This window comes from Typha angustifolia, chromosome 14, assembly GCF_048772165.1.
Source record: "Typha angustifolia cultivar Huaian chromosome 14, ASM4877216v1, whole genome shotgun sequence".
Lineage (NCBI taxonomy): Eukaryota > Viridiplantae > Streptophyta > Magnoliopsida > Poales > Typhaceae > Typha > Typha angustifolia.
In genome coordinates this window covers 10,956,407-10,974,593 of record NC_133252.1, presented here as the reverse complement: position 1 = coordinate 10,974,593, position 18,187 = coordinate 10,956,407, and the positions used below count along the sequence as shown (strand labels likewise).

Sequence of the window (18,187 nt, the reverse complement as noted above, 5' to 3'; positions counted from 1 at the left end):
CCACCTTTTGACTGACCTCCTCTTCTTGATCTCTCTTTGTTCTCCTTCTCTTATTTTGGTCTGGGAAATAACTCAAATAAGTGCACTAGCAAAGAAATCGAAAAAAAAAAGTCTCTTTTAGTAAGTCAAATAGATATCAGGCGTCACTCAGGATGTGCCATTGGACCGATATCGAGTGATACCAGTAATACAGGCAATGACACTTGACGGCACACTTCGGTATAGCGAGTGCCATTTTGCACGACAATCCTTGTGGTCAATTATATCTCTGACAGGCTACCCCTTTGTAGCTCTTCATTATTCTAAGCAAGAAGTCTTTTTTTTTAAAAAAAAAAAACCTAAAACTATGAAGGAATGACGTAAATGTAAGTGATGACTCCATGGTGTAGTTTCCTGCTAGACGCTAATTGAAGCATATATTGAATTAATGCCGGTTAGATCTCTCTCTCTCTCTCTCTCTCTCTCTCTCTCTCTCTCTCTCTATATATATATATATATATATATATATATATATAGGTTACACGAATTAAACAAAGGTAAACATAGAATGGAAGGTGATAGATCTGCCTATAAGGTAGATCTAGTTATTGTACCGTTTTTTATGGGTGTAAACTGCTACAATTGGTAGGTAGGAATAACTATATGGTAGATCCGGATTTATAGGTTTCATGCAAGCCATGTGTTCGCAAATATATGTGACCTAGAAACAAGATGCCAAATTTCTAGAGCATCAAGTATAGCCCATTATAAGACCTTATTATGTCTATATGTACATTATGTGTAAAACTTTCATGTGTTACAATTTCTTCTCATTCTTTTTGAACTTCTGTGGAGATTTTAATGGATGGATAGCTAATGAGTGAATTACTATTTAGTATTTACTATACATTTTTCATCAAAAAGTCTGGTGAAGAAATAGAATAATCTTTCATTGTGAGAAGGTAGCTTAATGCAAATTTTGCATGAGTTATCTCATATGAAGAGCCCAAGTCTGCTTTTAAGTCCTCCATAGGAAGTTAGATAATCGAGCAAGCTTGAAAGTCCACCAACTCATGCTAAGATAGTAATGATCTTTGTTAATAGTTATATCATCTCTGACCTATTTTCTTGCCATTTACTTGTGAACTGTTTCCATAACAACAGAACAAAATCACTGTCGCCATTTTAACATGTTTGTTTGCTTCCTGCCCAGGAGGTTGATTGTTTGAGAATTCTAGTTTATTTCTTGCCCTAGTTATTGATCTCTGTCTTGTTGTATGCTAGCTCCTTTGTCTGTGGCTTTTAGTTTATATGATAGGTTTGCTTAAATACTATGAAACATGATTCTAGATATCTGATAACATTGATGAAATGATAAAGTTTTCTTGTTGTCTTTTCTGTTTTATTGTAATTTGTCTTTTCTCTCCTATCGACATCCTGCAGAACATCTAACCTGATGGATTTTAAACTTATCTCATTTCAGTGTGCTTCTTTTTGTTATTTCTATTGAGCCATTCCATTGGTCGAAAGTTGCGGCAGATTTTAATTCTTTTCTGTGAGGTGCATTTCTCAGTATTATACATTCTTCAGCTTGATCTGATCTCGAATGCAGTGAAGCATAGTGGTCCCCTAACTACTGAAATCCTCTCGCAGCTAGGTATGCCCCCTTATTCAATTCCTTTAACCTCCTAAATGTCTTGTTGGACAGTAATGTAATTATCCTATATTTGTTTAAATCCTTAGATAGTAATAAATTTGCTGAATTCTTATACTTTTGTACTGTTTGGGAACCACCTATCTCTTTCTTTCCTTTACTAATTCAATTTTTTTTGTGGCTTGCAGGGCTCCCTATTCATGCTACTACGAGGGACTTCATGGAAATTGGTCTAATCGCATGCTTCTGTGCGGTGCACAATCATGGATTTAAAATGCTCTTTTCACTCTCTGCTATACTTCAGCATACTCCTTATCATCCTCTTGGATTTACCATCCTGAAAGCTGGTTTGAATAAATCAGTTCTTTTGTCAGTTTATGCATCACAAAATTCCAGGGGTAGTCAATCCCTCAATAATTCGCATGGTATTACCGCGAACCTTTTTTTTTCCTAATTAGACGGCTATTTATTCCCAAGTTAGACAATTAGGTTTTCAGTTATTTCTCATTATTTGCATTTCTTATCAAATAATTTTGCGTTCATTCTTTAACAGAGAAAAGAATAGCAACTTATCTAAGCAAAGTGGGACAGAAGTTTTTGTCCACATACCGCTCATATGGGACTCACGTGGCATTTTTGACTATTCTGTTCACATTATATTTGGTGACTCCAAATTATATATCATTTGGGTACCTTTTCTTCCTTCTGCTTTGGATAATTGGAAGGCAGCTCGTGCAGAAAACAAGAAGGCAGCTTTGGTTTCCCTTAAAAATCTATGCAACCATAGTGTTTTTATTTACCTACAGTTTGAGCATTTCTCCAATCTTTGCTGCATGGATGTCAAAATTGATTAACCTTTATCCTGATTTGGGATTTAATCCTGAAGCCTCTTTGCTGGAAAATGTCTGGGAATCTTTGGCTGTTTTGACTGTAATGCAACTATATAGCTATGAAAGGCGAGAGAGTAAACATAGGGCAGCTGATGCATCTGATTCATCAGAAGCAGGTGTTCTTGGGTTTGTCAAAAGGTTGCTAATTTGGCACAGTGAAAAGATCTTGTCTGTTGCTGTATTCTATGCTTCGCTCTCTTCAATCAGTTTCTTTGGGTTTATTTATCTTTTGGGTCTAATTATATTCTCTGCTTTACCAAAAGCTTCTCGGGTTCCTTCAAAACTTCTTTTAGTTTATACAGGTTTACTTGTATCATCTGAGTATCTCTTCCAAATGTGGTGTAAACCTGCTGAAATGTGTCCTGGTCAACGACTCGACAATTTGTCTGTGTTTCTTGGTTTTAAGTACTTTGACTCTGGATTTTGGGGTCTTGAATCTGGTTTAAGGGGGAAAATTCTGGTAGTAGTTGCATGCACCCTTCAGTATAATGTCTTCCATTGGTTAGAGATGATGCCAACATCTTTAATTCACAAGAGTAAGTGGGAAGAGCCTTGCCAGTTGTTTATCTCAATGGAAAATTCTTCAAATGGTACTGTGGCTACTGAAGAAGATAAGGCATACACAGAATCCACTTTATTTTCAGGAAAGCAGAGTACTAGTGCTACCAATTCAAGTTCTGAGACCTATCAAACATCAGAACACATCACTAGCTTTACAAGAGTTTCAAAAGACAGCAAGAAAAACTATTCATTTAGATACCTATGGGGAAGTTCGAAAGAAAGTCACAAGTGGAACAAGAAACACATCCTTGCTTTGAGAAGGGAGAGATTCGAAATGCAGAAGATGACACTCAAAATTTATATGAAATTTTGGTTGGAAAATCTATTTAAACTCCGAGGTCTTGAGATTAATATGATTGTGTTACTCTTGGCAAGTTTTACCTTGTTGAATGTTGTGTCTCTGTTTTATATCATATGCCTTGCCGTATTCATTCTTCTGAACAGAGGTTTTCTTCATAAAGTGTGGCCCCTATTTGTTTTCTTGTTTGCTTCTATCCTCATTCTTGAATACTTTGCTTTATGGAAAGATCTAATTCCCTGGATCCATGCCCCAATAGAAACAGAAGTTCGTTGTCATGATTGCTGGAGTAGCTCAACTATTTTCTTCAGTTATTGCACAAAATGTTGGCTAGGTACATGTCATATCTACTTGATGACAATTGTCACATACATTTATGCCACCATCGCTTATTTCTAACAGATTTTTTTTATTTTATTTTAATGTAGGAATGGTAGTTGATGATCCAAGAATGCTTGTAAGCTACTATGCGGTTTTTGTTTTCTCCTCGTATAAACTCCGTTCTGATCATTTATCAGGTTTCTCCGATTCACATACATACCATCAAATGAGATCTCAAAGGAAAAATGCTTTAGTTTGGAGAGACCTCTCATTTGAAACAAAAAGCTTCTGGACATTTCTTGATTATATGAGACTGTACTTGTATTGTCATTTACTCGATATTGTCCTTGCACTAATTCTAATAACTGGTACCCTTGAGTATGATATTTTGCACCTTGGTTACCTTGGCTTTGCACTGGTTTTCTTCAGGATGAGACTCGAAATATTGAAGAAGAAGAATAAGATTTTCAAATTTTTGCGTCTGTATAACTTTGCTGTCATTGTTCTTTCTCTTGCTTATCAATCTCCTTATTTTGGGGATTTAAGCTCTGGCAAGTGCAAACAATTTGACTATCTATATGAGGTCATTGGACTCTATAAGTATGACTATGGTTTTCGGATAACATCCAGGTCTGCATTGGTTGAGATAATAATCTTTTTGTTAGTATCAGTGCAGTCATATATCTTCAGCTCTGGAGAATTTGACTACGTGGCAAGATACCTAGAGGCAGAGCAAGTTGGTGCTTTGGTCCGAGAACAGGAGAAAAGAGCTGCATGGAAAACTGCACAATTGCAGCATATTCGTGAATCTGAAGAGCAACGACGGCAACGTAACTTGCAAGTGGAAAAAATGAAATCTGAGATGTTTAATTTGCAAATTCAGCTTAACAGCATGAACTCTATAGCCACCCTCGGTAGCAACACTTCACAAACTGAAGGTCTTCGATATAGAAGGAACTCTACCCAAAACTTGGATAAACTCAACAAAGTTCGAGATAATGATTTTGAATCACCAACGAAGCAGGATGAAAATGTCAGTATGGGACCACACCATCCTTTCGACTTTCCTATGCCCAATATGCAGAAAGATATGATGATGCCTGAGGTTCCAGCTGACTTTCAGACGTCTCCTAATAGTGTAAAAAGCGAAAACTTGTTTCCTGTTGATTATGTGAAATATTCCTTGGATTCTATCTGTGAGATAACTGAACTTGGAGAGAGATATGACACAATATGTTCGGGTGTAGATAAGAAAGAAGGAAAAGGAGGGCACCCTAAGGAAAACCCTTTGAAATCTGCCGTGCAGTTGATAGGTGATGGTGTTTCTCAAGTTCAGTCCCTTGGAAATCAGGCTGTCACAAATATTGTCAGTTTCTTGAATATTGAACCTGAAGAATCAGATTCTAATGGGCACTCTTTTGTGGAAGATGGAGTATATGACGAAGTAGAAAGTCAAAAAACCACAGAATATGGAAACTTGGATCGAATGTCTTCAGTTAATTCTTACAGAGGACTGAAACCTCCAGCTAGCCTGCAAATTGGAATGATCTTTCGTTTCATATGGTCACAGATGCGATCTAATAATGATATTGTGTGTTATTGTTGCTTCATAGTGGTTTTTCTCTGGAATTTCAGTTTGCTATCTATGGTCTACCTTGCAGCACTTTTCATGTATGCTCTTTGTGTAAATTCTGGTCCGAGTTTCTTATTCTGGGTGATCATGCTCATATATACAGAGATCAATATTTTGCTTCAATATCTGTATCAGATTATCATACAACATTGTGGGTTGAATATACAGTCATCGATAATACAGAGGTTAGGATTTCCTGAAAATAAAATAAAAGCGTCATTTGTTGTCGGTACATTGCCTCTCTTTCTGGTGTATATAACAACTCTTTTGCAGAGTTCAATTACTGCTAAGGATGGTGAGTGGGCACCAGTAACAGAATTCAGCCTTCTTAGACGGAACAATTATTATGAAGAAAATTGTACCATTCACCATGGTTGGTGGGATAAGGTTTGGCAGTTGTTCTCACCTATAGTGAATATAGTAAGGATAATATTAGTAAGTTTCTCAAGGTATTGGAGGTCACTAACAGAAGGATCGGAGTCTCCCCCATATTTTGTGCAACTAACAATGGAAGTCAATCAATGGCCAGAAGATGGGATCCAACCAGAGAGGATAGAATCAGGAATAAATGAGTTGCTTAGTTTAGCTCATGAAGAAAGATGTCAAGCTAAAATCCCATCTGCATGCCATTCCGCTAGTAGGGTCCGAATTCAGAGCATTGAAAGAACTGCAGAAAGTAGTAATGTGGCTCTTGCTGTTCTTGAGGTTGTTTATGCTTCTCCTTCAGTGGGATGCCCAGCAGTAGAATGGTATAGATCACTTACGCCTGCTGCAGATGTTGCAGCAGAGATCATGAAGTCACACAGTTCTGGACATTTCGAGGAAATAGGCTTTCCCTTCCCTATAGTATCGGTCATTGGAGGAGGCAAAAGAGAAATTGATCTATATGCTTATGTATTTGGTGCAGACTTAGCAGTTTTTTTTCTGGTTGCCATTTTCTACCAATCTGTCATAGAGAACAAAAGCCAATTTCTGGATGTTTATCAGCTTGAAGATCAATTTCCAAAAGAGTTTGTATTTATCTTGATGGTAAAGACATGCAAAGTTTCTTTCCAAGTCGAAATTATTTTTCTTTAATATTCTTTATTCATCAATTATACATATACTTACCAGTAAATTACATGCAGATTCTGTTTTTCTTAATCGTGGTTGATCGAATCATATACTTGTGGTCCTTTGCAATAGTAAAAGTTATCTTTTATCTTTTCAACCTTGTCCTGTTCACATACTCGGTCACTGTGTATGCTTACATGGAGCCATCTCACAAGAACATCGGGGGACTAGTATTGCGTGCTATCTACCTAACAAAGTCAATGTCCTTGGCACTACAAGCATTACAAATTCGCTATGGAATTCCTAATAAGGGCACTTTGTATCGGCAGTTTTTGACCAGTAAAGTTACACAAGTGAACTATTTGGGCTTCCGGCTTTATCGCGCATTACCATTCTTGTATGAACTGCGATGTGTACTCGATTGGTCTTGTACATCGACATCTCTTACAATGTATGATTGGTTGAAGGTATGAGTCCATCAGTACTGTATAATATTGATATATCACATTATTTTCTCTGGGTATGTCTTCATCCTTCATTCCTTTGTCATGTTCAAACTTGAGGAATGAAATTTGAAACAAGTAACATGTACTTTTGGTATGTGCAAACATTGCAGAAATGTGATTGCAGGGGTGTCTAGATAAAGGTGTACTTGGTACCTTTTACTAATATTTGTTTATAAATATTTCACATAGTTTTATAAACACTTTAAAATAATACGAGTTAAAAAACTGTCCTTATAGAATCATTATTCTTTTATTTATTAGACAACCATCACTAGTTATAGCAGTTATCTTTTATTATTGTTTAATTTTCGGAATTAGTGTCTTCTTTAAAGCCTTTCTTCCTTCTCATCATGAATTCCTTTGTTTCATTTGGCTGTTGTATTATTATTGTGTGTAAAGCCTCCTTTGTTTAGTATCAACTATTTATTATAATGCCAGAAAATTGTTCACATTCTTAATAAGAACTAATTGTTATAGGTGACCCAGTTGTCAATCTTATTTAAGGCTATACTATGATATAACCTTGAGAATAAAGAAGCACTTTACTGTTTGCTTTTTTTGAAGTTCACCAAGACAGACTCAGTAATAATTTCACTGCTTAGTCAGTTAGGTGGTAATATGCATATTTTCATATTTGCTTCTGCAGTTAGTGGATAGTGCAATTTTTTTTTTCTTTGTCAAATTCAATTCTTAGATAGAGAGAGGAATCAGCAGGGATATTTGAACCTTTTGTATTGTTAGGGCTTTATTAGGGCTTTTACAGAATATGCATTCTTCATAGAACTCCATTTGGAGAAATGTATTACTCTTTTATTAGAACCTTTCATATTGTAAGAACTTTTAAAATAAGTGGATTTAAGTTGAAGTTGCTTCAATTCTCTACAGAATAATCATTATTTCAGTTCTGTGAGATTTTGAATAAAGCGTCATGTTGAAAAGGACAAAGGTACTGGTCGACAAAAATTCTTGTAATGTTACTATACTGGTCTCTGTGCACTTAATTTCCCCAGGCAGAGAATCTAAATATTCATTTACAAAGAATTATTAATCAAACTTTAAATTATAGGAGTTGAATTACTGTATGTCTCCATGATGCTCAGTTGTGTTTTCAGTTACTTTGTTGAAGTAGATAGTGTCTTGAGAGGGAGAGAAGACCGGAAATGATGTGGGAAGAACCAGTAGTAAAAGACATGATAAGAAATACTTTGGCAAGGATCCTTTCATTAAGAGTAGCTGAATGGAGGAAAAGGATCCTTTTTTATTTCCTTTGAGAAAGTAGGTGGGCTAAGCCCAGTTATCTATTAAAGAGAGAGGACGAGGAGGAGGGAGGAATTACAGAAGAGGTGTTACAAAGAGAAGGTCAAGGAGAAATATCAAAGAATGAGATTCGGTAATTGGATCTGAGCCTCAGCGTCGAAGATCCTCTTGTTTCTCTCCTTCTAGATAAGCCACCAAAAGAGACCAAGGGAAATTGGTTACCTTAGCTGCTTTGCTAAAAGATGTCTCCTCCAGTCTGACAATAGGACTGAGATTTTTCTGGAGGTTGTCATGAATGGAAGAGAAGGATCATCGAAGATGGCCCCAAATAATTAGGACAATCTACTTGTCTTTTTGTTGTTGAATGCATGGTTTGCTGGACCGGTTTAACCCGATTCTCTCTCTCTCTCTCTCTCACTCTCTCTCTCTTACAGAGAGATCTAGCTCTAACGAACTCCTATATAATTTATTTATTTATTTCTCCCTTTTTTTTCTCTTTTCTTCTCCTCTTCTCCATTGCACCATGATTTGTTTTTTCTTTTGTTTGATTTTTTTCCACTCACTCTCTTTTTAATCTTTTCTTATTTTTAATTTTTATTACACCATAATTTTCCTTTCTTTATTTTTTTATTTCTAGTAAACTTTTTTTAAAATTTTTAGAAGTTTTCCTGCATTTTTATATACTATTTAGAATTTATGTAATTAAAAAGTTTGATCTGATCCAGGCAACCGATACGGCCGATTAGGCTGATACGTATCGTTCTTTCTGAAAGCTGATCCTGATCCTGATTTTTCGAATCTTGGTTGAATGAATTTCTAACTCCTTAAAGTGAATCATTGTATATATTATTCTCTCAAAATTTCAGAAATAGTTCAAGTTACCAAGCCTGGCATCATTTAATTAAATATAATGGCTCTTATTATGCCGGTAGGAAGTTCCCCTCTACAAGATCTAATACTTACCAATGTTCTTATCTGTTTGCCTAATGATGCTCTTTTTACTTTGAATATATAAGACTGCCAATTTTAAATTGATTGTACTTTAATAGTAGCTCATGCAAAGTTTGCTGAGATAATTTAATTTTTTATTGCACACCCAAGTGGGTGGTAATTTTATTTGCTTTTCATACTTGGTTCATGTTGAAACTTATATTAGGCTATCAGCAACCAATTTGATACTTGTTTCTTCTGTATAGTTGGAGGACATCAATGCGAGCTTGTTCCTTGTCAAATGTGATGCAGTTTTAAACAGAGCAAATCATCATCTAGGACAAAGACAAACTAAGCTGACTAAGTTCGGCAGTGGAATATGCTTATTCTTCATACTAATATGTGTTATATGGGCCCCAATGTTGGTAAGCAAATTTGATACCCTAGCAGCTTCTCGTTATTCATCTCATTTAGTCATTTTAATCACATGATGTCTCTGAGTCCTTTGAGTGAGATATATGAAACATGATATCAGGTTAACTTTTGAAAAGAGTTGAGATTCAAGTTTGCAGATTGCATTTCTTTTTGCAAAAAGTTTTTTGAAATATCTTCTGTTTGTGAATCCTTTTGAATATCCGGTGCACACTTTACCTTTTAAAATGTAGGTAAATTGGTTTTCTTTCATCGTCTCTTCCTACATCAGTTATCCTCACATAACTCCATTTTTTCTTGTAATTGTTCTGTGTTTTATTTTTCTTCATAATCAGCTTTCTCATTTCATGTTCTCCTACTGAGGAGAACATGCTTGTTTCTTGCATAATTGCATCTAATAGGTCACACATTCAAGTCATAGAAACATTCTTTTCCATAATGAGGGTATAGTTAACTTTCTCTTATGCAGCCACTCTTTCCATTTCTTACATTGAGCGGACAATCATGTACTACAAACACAACATGTTATATTCCATGTAACGTGAAAGGAATGTAGGAGGTGATAGTCCTAAAATAAGTCAATGGTGTACTTATAGAGTTGTATTGCTCATCATCTAAGCTAACTCTTATTAAATGCATAATTAACATTACTGATATTCTTTATTAATTCCTTATATTTTCTTTCATTAAATTTTAGTGTTCTTAAATGTAGGAGGTGATATTTTCTGTCTTTTTTCTCCTTTACAGATCTACAGCAGTGGCAACCCAACAAACATTGCAAACCCTGTTACAGATGTGAGTGTTCAGATTGATATTAAGGCAGCAGGTGGAAGATTATCCCTTTTCCAAACTACTCTGTGTGACATATTCCCCTGGAAAAATTTGGAGTTCCATGACAATCTGGACCCACATAATTATCTAACTACATACAATGTCGAGGACATCCAATTGATCTGCTGCCAACCTGATGCAAGCACAATGTGGCTGGTTCCTCCTGTAGCTCAAAATAGATATGCAAGATCACTTGAGCAGCATATGGAAATAATATTGACTTGGAACTTTCTAAGGGAAAGACCAAAGGGAAAGGAAGCTGTGAAGTATGAGTCCTCTGTTGATAATTGTCCAAGTGCAGATGATGTTGTGTTAGTTCTTAATGGGACAACTGACAGTTTTAGGATAACTGATGTTTATCTTAGGTACTTCCGAGTCACTGGCTCTGGTGAAGTACGACATCTAGAACAGGCGGTATGCGTCAGAGCTTTTTGGCTGTCTTTTGATACTTGGCATTAACTATTGTTCAATATATAGATATATGGCTTATTGTACATCAATATGTTTTAACTATCGTTGGTGACCATTTCTTGCGCAGGTAGATTCAGTTAGTGGTGTCCTTTCTATGAACCGTGGGACACCTTCATGGTGGTCCTTTCATGATCTAAATCAATCATTTTTGGCAGGATGTCAAGGCTTGACTGGGCCAATGGCTATTGTCGTTTCTGAGGAGACACCACGTATGTATCAATTACTTGATTTTCTTGTATATACTGTGTAATCCCTTTAAATCTAATAATGAACATAGCTGAACCTTCTGTCCACTCAATACTTGTCATGCTTATATGTCAGCTATGGTCGAAATTGTAATCCCAACTTCCAAGCATACTGTTTTTTTGTCATTTTGATGATTAACTATTCCAATAGTTCCATATTAGACTTCTTTGAAGAAATGTAAGCACATTGTAGTAGTCCATAAGACTCTTTTTGAAATTATGACAGACTTAGGTGCAAATTTTGTGTAATGATGGAAATCATGGAATTGATGCTTTTATCTTCTTGTCAAAAGAATTTTGGGTTTAACTTTTTATCATCTGCAATCCCTTTGATCATGTTGACAAAGTCATTAATAGATTTATTATTATTATTTGTTATTAAAGTAACATTCATGGTTATCTCATTAACGATGTATACCCTTCTTTTATAGATAATGAGTTTATAGGCTAATCATAGAGACAAAAGAGCTAGCCCTCTCTAATATATAGATCAGATAATTTGGCTAATCTTCCTAAAAAATGAGTCAAAACAAGTTCAAGCTATACACATATAAACACTCTAGTGGAAAGTCTAAAATATCAATCCCAACATCTCCTATAACCTCTTTCATGGATTGGTAGGACCCGATCACTAGGCTATATTAGTCAACCTCATTAATAATGTATAATTGAGAAGACCAAATTATATTATCATGGTTTTAATATCAAACCTACTTATATAATGTTGTAACACAAGCATAATACTTTTGTTAGTTTTTAAGAATTATGAGTATATGGCAACTCATAATATTAATGACATATAGCATAATATAGTGATTACCATTTCCTTGGAGTTGCTTTTATATTGGTAACTTGACATTAATTCTAAGCTACTTCTAATTTATATTAGTACCCTAACTTCATGCTTCATAGCCATGGAAGCTATTGTACTTGATCTATGTGTCTTCCTAACTAAAACCAAGTATTGGGATATTACTGAAGTTCTTGGAATAAGGAGCAAGACGATTTATCATGGCTATCCTGTCTATGATGGATACATCATGGACTGTAAGCAGATATGGTCCACCTACATAACAGCACCCCAAATCTTCTCATACTATCCACAAGCTAGTAGGACCTTTTTATGTAGTAGATGGATAGCTTGTGTCGAATAAAAGGAAAATGATGCTGATGAAAGTAAAGGAAGATGATAAATTCTTCTTTTCTTTTTCTTTATCCCCAGCTCTCCTATAAAGCGAAGTGTTCGTGTTTTTTAAATTTATAAGTAATGTTCCATGGGCCATATGTAGGAATGAAAATCCTTGCATAAAATGAGATCATCTGGCGTTATGCTGTTGGTATCTGTATTTAACTATTTATTCATTATTGAAAAACAGATCCTGTCATTTTATGTATATGATAAATTGTATGTAGTATCCATGAATTTACATGCTTATGTGTACATTTCTACACTTAAGAGACATATATCTTCTCCTTAGTAAGACTCCATACACATTTTATTGGAATGGAATAGTTCTGGTGATTTAGGCTGAGATAATCTTCTTTGCTGTCATCTTTTCAGCTTCCTTGTGGTCTTTCTTTATAATCATTTAATTATATTTGTTTTGAAATTTCAGAGGGTATTCTTGGTGAAACTCTCAGCAAATTTAGCATTTGGAGTTTGTACATTACCTTTGTATTAGCTGTTGCCCGATTTATTAGACTGCAATGTTCAGACTTAAGAATGAGGATACCATATGAGAATCTCCCCTCCTGTGACAGGTATGGAAACAATTTCTATGCCACCTATTTCAAAGCTGGCATTTCTTGATATTATGGCAGTACTTAGAATTCAAATCAATTCTTCATCACACACGCACGCGCGCACACATCCACGTGCAATCAAACGCACACACACATGCCCGCATTCATGCACACATGAATAACTCAGATTTGCAAATGCTTCTGAAAATGATTACAATGATTTCTGTGGAGAAAAACTGAGACAATTTTTACTATCATATCATGTATATATCCTTGACCTATCTATATCTCTTAAAAACTTAATGAGATTCTCCATGTATGTATAGGCTCATAGCTATCTGTGAAGGGATATATGCTGCACGTGCAGAAGGTGAGCTTGAAGTGGAAGAAGTGCTCTACTGGACTCTTGTAAAAATCTACAGGTCCCCCCACATGCTTTTGGAGTATACCAAAGCTGACTAACTTATTACAAGCTTCATGAAGATAATTGATTAATTGAGTGCAAATAATCTTCGCACTATCGAGACTAACAGTCATACGGTAAATAGGATTTAGTACACAGGTGAAACTTTTGGCATTTTATAAAGCCATTTAAGTGAGGTTTCTTTTTGCTGTTTCCTTTCTGTTTTTCTCTCATCAATGAGCCCATTGTACATATACAAGTTAGAGTCTACTCAAGACTCTTCTTTTTTTTTTTTTGCAAATATATATTTCAGGGGGGCTTGTCTGCTTCTTTTCTTGGCTGCTAAGTTGTAATTTACATTAGAGCAGAAGTAAAGATTCCATTTTACCCTTCTGCAAATCTTCACTTGCAGGACCCGTATATCCATACTGATCATTCCCAAAGTTTTTAAGATGGTATCTGTAGAAACACACGTTAAAATGTTGTTCTTTTCATTGGTTGTATATTTTTTTCTATAAAACAGTGCGTGCTTATAACCAGGTGATTCATAGACATCAAACTGCAGGGAGGACCTCATTTACTGCATCTTTTCTGCAGACAAGGTAGTTTGTGTGGATTCCAGTTCCAGATCCCTCTTCATTAGGATGTCTGCCGGTCAAGCAATTGATGAACTATTTATAAATCCATATTACATCTTTCTAGCATACATCATGGATGATTCTTGATCCTCTCTTTCTGCTAACAATTAACAGAGACCGCTGGAAGTTGATTAGTTTTGTTAAAAACTCTCTTGGAGTTGGAAGTAGCATAATTTCATCATTCCATCCTTTCTTTTCTCATGAATATTTAATGATATCTTTCTGTACAAAAAGTACTAACTTTTTCTCCTTTTGCTTCTCAGAACTGAGACATTTATTTGCATGATATTTTGTGGTTATTGAGAATGAGAACAGATTGTGAAGAGCTCTCCAGTTAGGAATGATCGAGTTAGTGAAATATAGTTCTTATGAAAATTGTGTAGCTGCACTAGATGTGTTTCTGGAAACTCGTCCACCTTGCAATGAAGGTGGAAATCTCTGGGGAGACGAGCCCATTTCACAAACCAACTTTCTGAAACACAAAATATCCAATTTTATATGTAAAATAAAAATAAAACACATTCCTCAAACACAAGTACTCTTTTCTAAATCTTTATGTAAAATATTCAAATCCTTGTTGTATCAGACATTTTTACTTTCTTTTTCCTTTTTTGATTCTGTGCCCCCCTCTCCATTGTTTCAAGGAAGCAAATCATGTAGCCAATTGGTTAGCTAACAAAGAAAAGGAACAAGGTTTTGCAGTTTATTGGGCAGATGCTTCACGTATACTATCAGATACTTGTTAAAGTTTTGTGCCATTGCTAACTTTATCAAAAATAAAAAAGACTAAAAAGAGAGCCATTTTTGCCATAAAAAAATGTTTCAACAGATAATGATAATCTGGATCCTGGTGTTCGTAGAGATGATATCATTATTGGAGAAAGTGATTAACAGGCTGCAAGAAATAAAACCAACACAAATAATGTTACAGAATTTTATTTTGAAAAAAAAATTACTTCATGGTCTACCAGAAATACTTCTTGAGTAACTACCACTCTCCAGTTAGATAATATATGCAGTTGCTCCTGGCCCTTCCTTCTGCTAGAACATGGTGAGCAGTGAGCACCAGCTTCTGCCGATTCTCTCACTCTGAGAGGAGAATGATTTGGAACAGCAGATGATGTAACTAATCAGCAAACATTGCTTCCAGAAGATCTCTTGCTTCTGAACCATTGGTTGCAGTATCTTCAAAAATGTCAGCACAAGCATTTTCTCTTCTGCACTTCCTCTCCTCAATGACGGACTCGATAGATTCTGCACAATAATTCCTCCTCGCCTGCTTGATTGGTTTGTCTGCCAAAATAAACTTGTTTCCTTCTCGGCTTCGTTCAGGAAAACCTGCCCAAGCTGAAGGTAGATAAAGGAAATTAGAAAAAGAAAATCACAATAAAACAAAGTTTGAACATCAAAATTATTGCTCGAGAGCTTTGTAGATTCTCAGATAAGTAAAGCAATTAACCCTGGCTGGTGACAGTGATTTGACTTAAGTCACATTTACAGTCATAAACTCTAAGCAACAAAAAACTAATTAAATTTCTTATATAGTCTGTTCAGTTTCTACAAATTGTAATCAAAATTAAGAAAAATTACCTACACATTCTATCAATCGTACAAAAGTCTTATCATGCATCTCTGAACACCAAATGCCATTTGAATTCACAACATCGGGGAAACTGGACCTATATGTGAGTAAGGTAAGACACAGTAATACAAGCCTATACGAGTTCTGTACTTCTACAATGCTGATACAGGAAACAGAGTGGACACCATCTTAGAATATTGCAAATAAATATCAATATATTCTATTTTTATATAATGCAGTAAAAGATAAAGAAATTGATATATAAACGACAGGACAGTCAATAAAACTTCTCATAAGCTTCTTTTTTTCCATGTTTCCATTCTTTTTCCTTGTTCAAACTGTCTTTGTCTTTCCTTCTCAAAAAAGTCATCAGTTACTGCTTCATATGGAATCAGGACTAGTAGATTGAAATGAGCAGAAACAGTTAAACCAACAAATATAGGTCAGCACCACTCTGAATTGGAGATCCCTCTTTCTATGAGTTGAGACTGATCCATACTCAGAAAAAAATGATAATCATTAAAATGGTATTCCATCTGAATTATAACACCTAGCACCAGAGTGCCTGTTAGTGTATAATGTATAGGGCATTTCCACACATGCTAACCGATAATGTATGATCAGGAGATATACAAAGAAATTCTTTTTCCGATACAGAGACTTCTCCCCCACATCCTTTGTTATAGAAGAAGACTATTTTTTCGGTTTCATAAATAGTGCTTAACTATAGTGATTCCACTCATTTGGTTTCATGAATAGTGCTTAACTATAACGGTGAAAATTACTGTCGAAAGTTCTTCAGCAATTCAAAGTCTGAAGTAGGTGAACTCGCTAAAAAAAATTCTCCACTTCCAGAATAAGTATTTGTTGATAAAAAAGAAGGGATATTTTCCCTTCGCGCTTCAAAAGTTGCAGCAGAAAAGAAAATTTATAATGAATTAGTTATGTTATGCAACTTCAGAGATAGCTCCTAAAAGTAAGATCTTTTATACATATAAAATATTGGACATGATGTTCCTGCCTCCCATAGTCATGAATTTGTTGACAGCGTCCTTTTCAATTTCTATCAGAGTTTGTTATGAAAACTCCATTATTTTGACTGGCAATTTATTTCATCAATGTTCATAGCCAGTAGAAAAATGAATACACTATCAGATAATGTCTTCTTACCTTCTCTTTGTCTCAATCCTTGACAAGTTTTTTACAAAAAATTGTTTCACAATATGAAACGATGAGAACAACGTAGTCATAACTCTATAATCAGATTAAGATTTTTCTTGATTAGTAAATCTCTAGGATGGAACTTCTCCATCCATCAGAGAATTGGCTTGTTTCTACTTTCTGGAGAACTCAATACAAAATATATGTCCTTGGAGTTTATTAAACTATCGTTCATCAATCATAACAACATTTGATTGCTGAAACCTTAAAGAAGCAGATAGCCAAAAAAACCAACAGCAAAGATGCATAACATTTCAAATTAGAATTACAGAATATAGAAATTACTTCCGAAATGGTGCAAAACGATCGAGGCGGCGACGGTAACGTTAAGCGACGCGGTCCCACCGCCGTACTGCGGTATGTAGACGAAGAAGTCGCAGATCTCACATTCCTTCTCCGATAGTCCCGTGCCCTATTACCTCACCAAGCAAAGAGAGTGAGCAAACAAGAACACCCCCCTAAGTTTCGAATTTTTTTTTTTAAACAAATCTATAAGAGGAAATGATAGAGAAGGACCTCATTGCCGAGAAGGAAGGCGGTGCTCCTCTTGAAAGGGTGGGCCGTGATCGAAAGGGCGCCGTCCGCGATCTCAACGCCGCAGATGTCGCATCCGCGGTCGACCTTGAGGTACGCAGCGGCGAGGGAAAGGGAGGGGAAGTGGCGGAAGCGAACGTGGGAGACGGAGCCGTGGGCGCCGAAGGAGTTGAAGTCGCGCCGGCCAACGAGGACCATCTCCGACACGCCGAACGCCGTAGCGCTACGGGCGAGGGTCCCCACGTTGTGGCGCTTCGCCACGTTGTGTACTATTATTAGGCTCTCTACTGCCGGCACCGTCTTCTCCTCCGGCGGCGGCGAAGAGGAGGCCATGGCTGGGGGGGTTACGAAGAGAAAGCGTTGTACTGGAGAGAAAGGGGCGAGACCGCGAGAGACATACCTCCCAAGTTTTTTGAGTTTTGGAATACTTCTCTCTCTCTCCAGTCTCCAGTTAGTTGAATTTACTGGAGAGGCCTTCCATTGTCTTTGTACTACGGCCCAAGCCCAGTTCGTCAACTATATTTGAAGCCCAGGTTACTTGATTTCTTCATTAATTCTAAACGAAATTGATATAAGCTTAATAATACAATCACCACAACTTTATAATTAGATTTAGCCTTAGCCAAGAGGAGGAGGAGGAGGAGATTGGGTGGGTTTGTTATGATATTTTTATTAGATTTAGAATTAAGATTACTATAATTAAAGATCTAATTATAGCCATTAGATAAAGATTTAATAATTAATTTATATATAATATTAATAAATATTATACTTAAGTCAAGCCTATCTAGTCGAATTTAAGTGAGCCGGCTCCCACTAAGACTTGGCTCAAAATTAATTTTGAGCTTTCTAATTCGACTCGGATTCTGTTCAACTCTGGCTAAGATCTATAAATTATTTTGACACTTGATTTAATCAAATATAATTAAATAATAATAATTTCAGTTTAGATATTAACTATAAATATATAGATCGGTGAGGTCAACTAACAAAAAAAGAGAGTAC

At 35.8% G+C, this 18,187-nt stretch overlaps 2 protein-coding genes across 4 annotated transcripts in view; one reads left to right on the top strand and one right to left on the bottom strand.

Moving 5' to 3' along the window:
- LOC140776402 (piezo-type mechanosensitive ion channel homolog) overlaps positions 1-13,535 on the top strand; it is a 40,105-nt gene extending 26,570 nt beyond the window's left edge. For all 3 annotated transcript variants that reach the window (XM_073120107.1, XM_073120108.1, XM_073120109.1), the window contains 10 exons: positions 1,463-1,636; positions 1,822-2,058; positions 2,187-3,716; positions 3,811-6,365; positions 6,464-6,856; positions 9,349-9,507; positions 10,262-10,759; positions 10,884-11,025; positions 12,678-12,822; positions 13,131-13,535. In XM_073120107.1, coding sequence (XP_072976208.1) covers positions 1,463-1,636; positions 1,822-2,058; positions 2,187-3,716; positions 3,811-6,365; positions 6,464-6,856; positions 9,349-9,507; positions 10,262-10,759; positions 10,884-11,025; positions 12,678-12,822; positions 13,131-13,266 — 5,969 coding nt within the window. In that variant the 3' untranslated portion in view covers positions 13,267-13,535. The remainder of the gene's footprint in view (positions 1-1,462; positions 1,637-1,821; positions 2,059-2,186; positions 3,717-3,810; positions 6,366-6,463; positions 6,857-9,348; positions 9,508-10,261; positions 10,760-10,883; positions 11,026-12,677; positions 12,823-13,130) is intronic.
- A 1,130-nt stretch (positions 13,536-14,665) lies between these two features.
- LOC140776524 (uncharacterized) lies at positions 14,666-17,620 on the bottom strand. The gene is made up of 3 exons (XM_073120255.1): positions 17,165-17,620; positions 16,934-17,060; positions 14,666-15,192 (listed from the first exon to the last, which is right to left on the bottom strand). The coding sequence occupies exons 1-3, from the start codon at positions 17,513-17,515 to the stop codon at positions 14,972-14,974; spliced, it is 699 nt and encodes a 232-aa protein (XP_072976356.1). The 5' UTR covers positions 17,516-17,620; the 3' UTR covers positions 14,666-14,971.
- Between the last annotated feature and the right edge of the window lie 567 nt (positions 17,621-18,187).

Coding starts and splice junctions, on each gene's coding strand:
- LOC140776524 (XM_073120255.1), bottom strand. CDS start 17,515: ATGGCCTCCTCTTCGCCGCCGCCGGAGGAGAAGACGGTGCCGGCAGTA. Junction 17,061..17,164: donor CCTTCCTTCTCGGCAATGAG/GTCCTTCTCTAT, acceptor GTGAGGTAATAG/GGCACGGGACTATCGGAGAA. Junction 15,193..16,933: donor CGTTTTGCACCATTTCGGAA/GTAATTTCTATA, acceptor ATCTACCTTCAG/CTTGGGCAGGTTTTCCTGAA.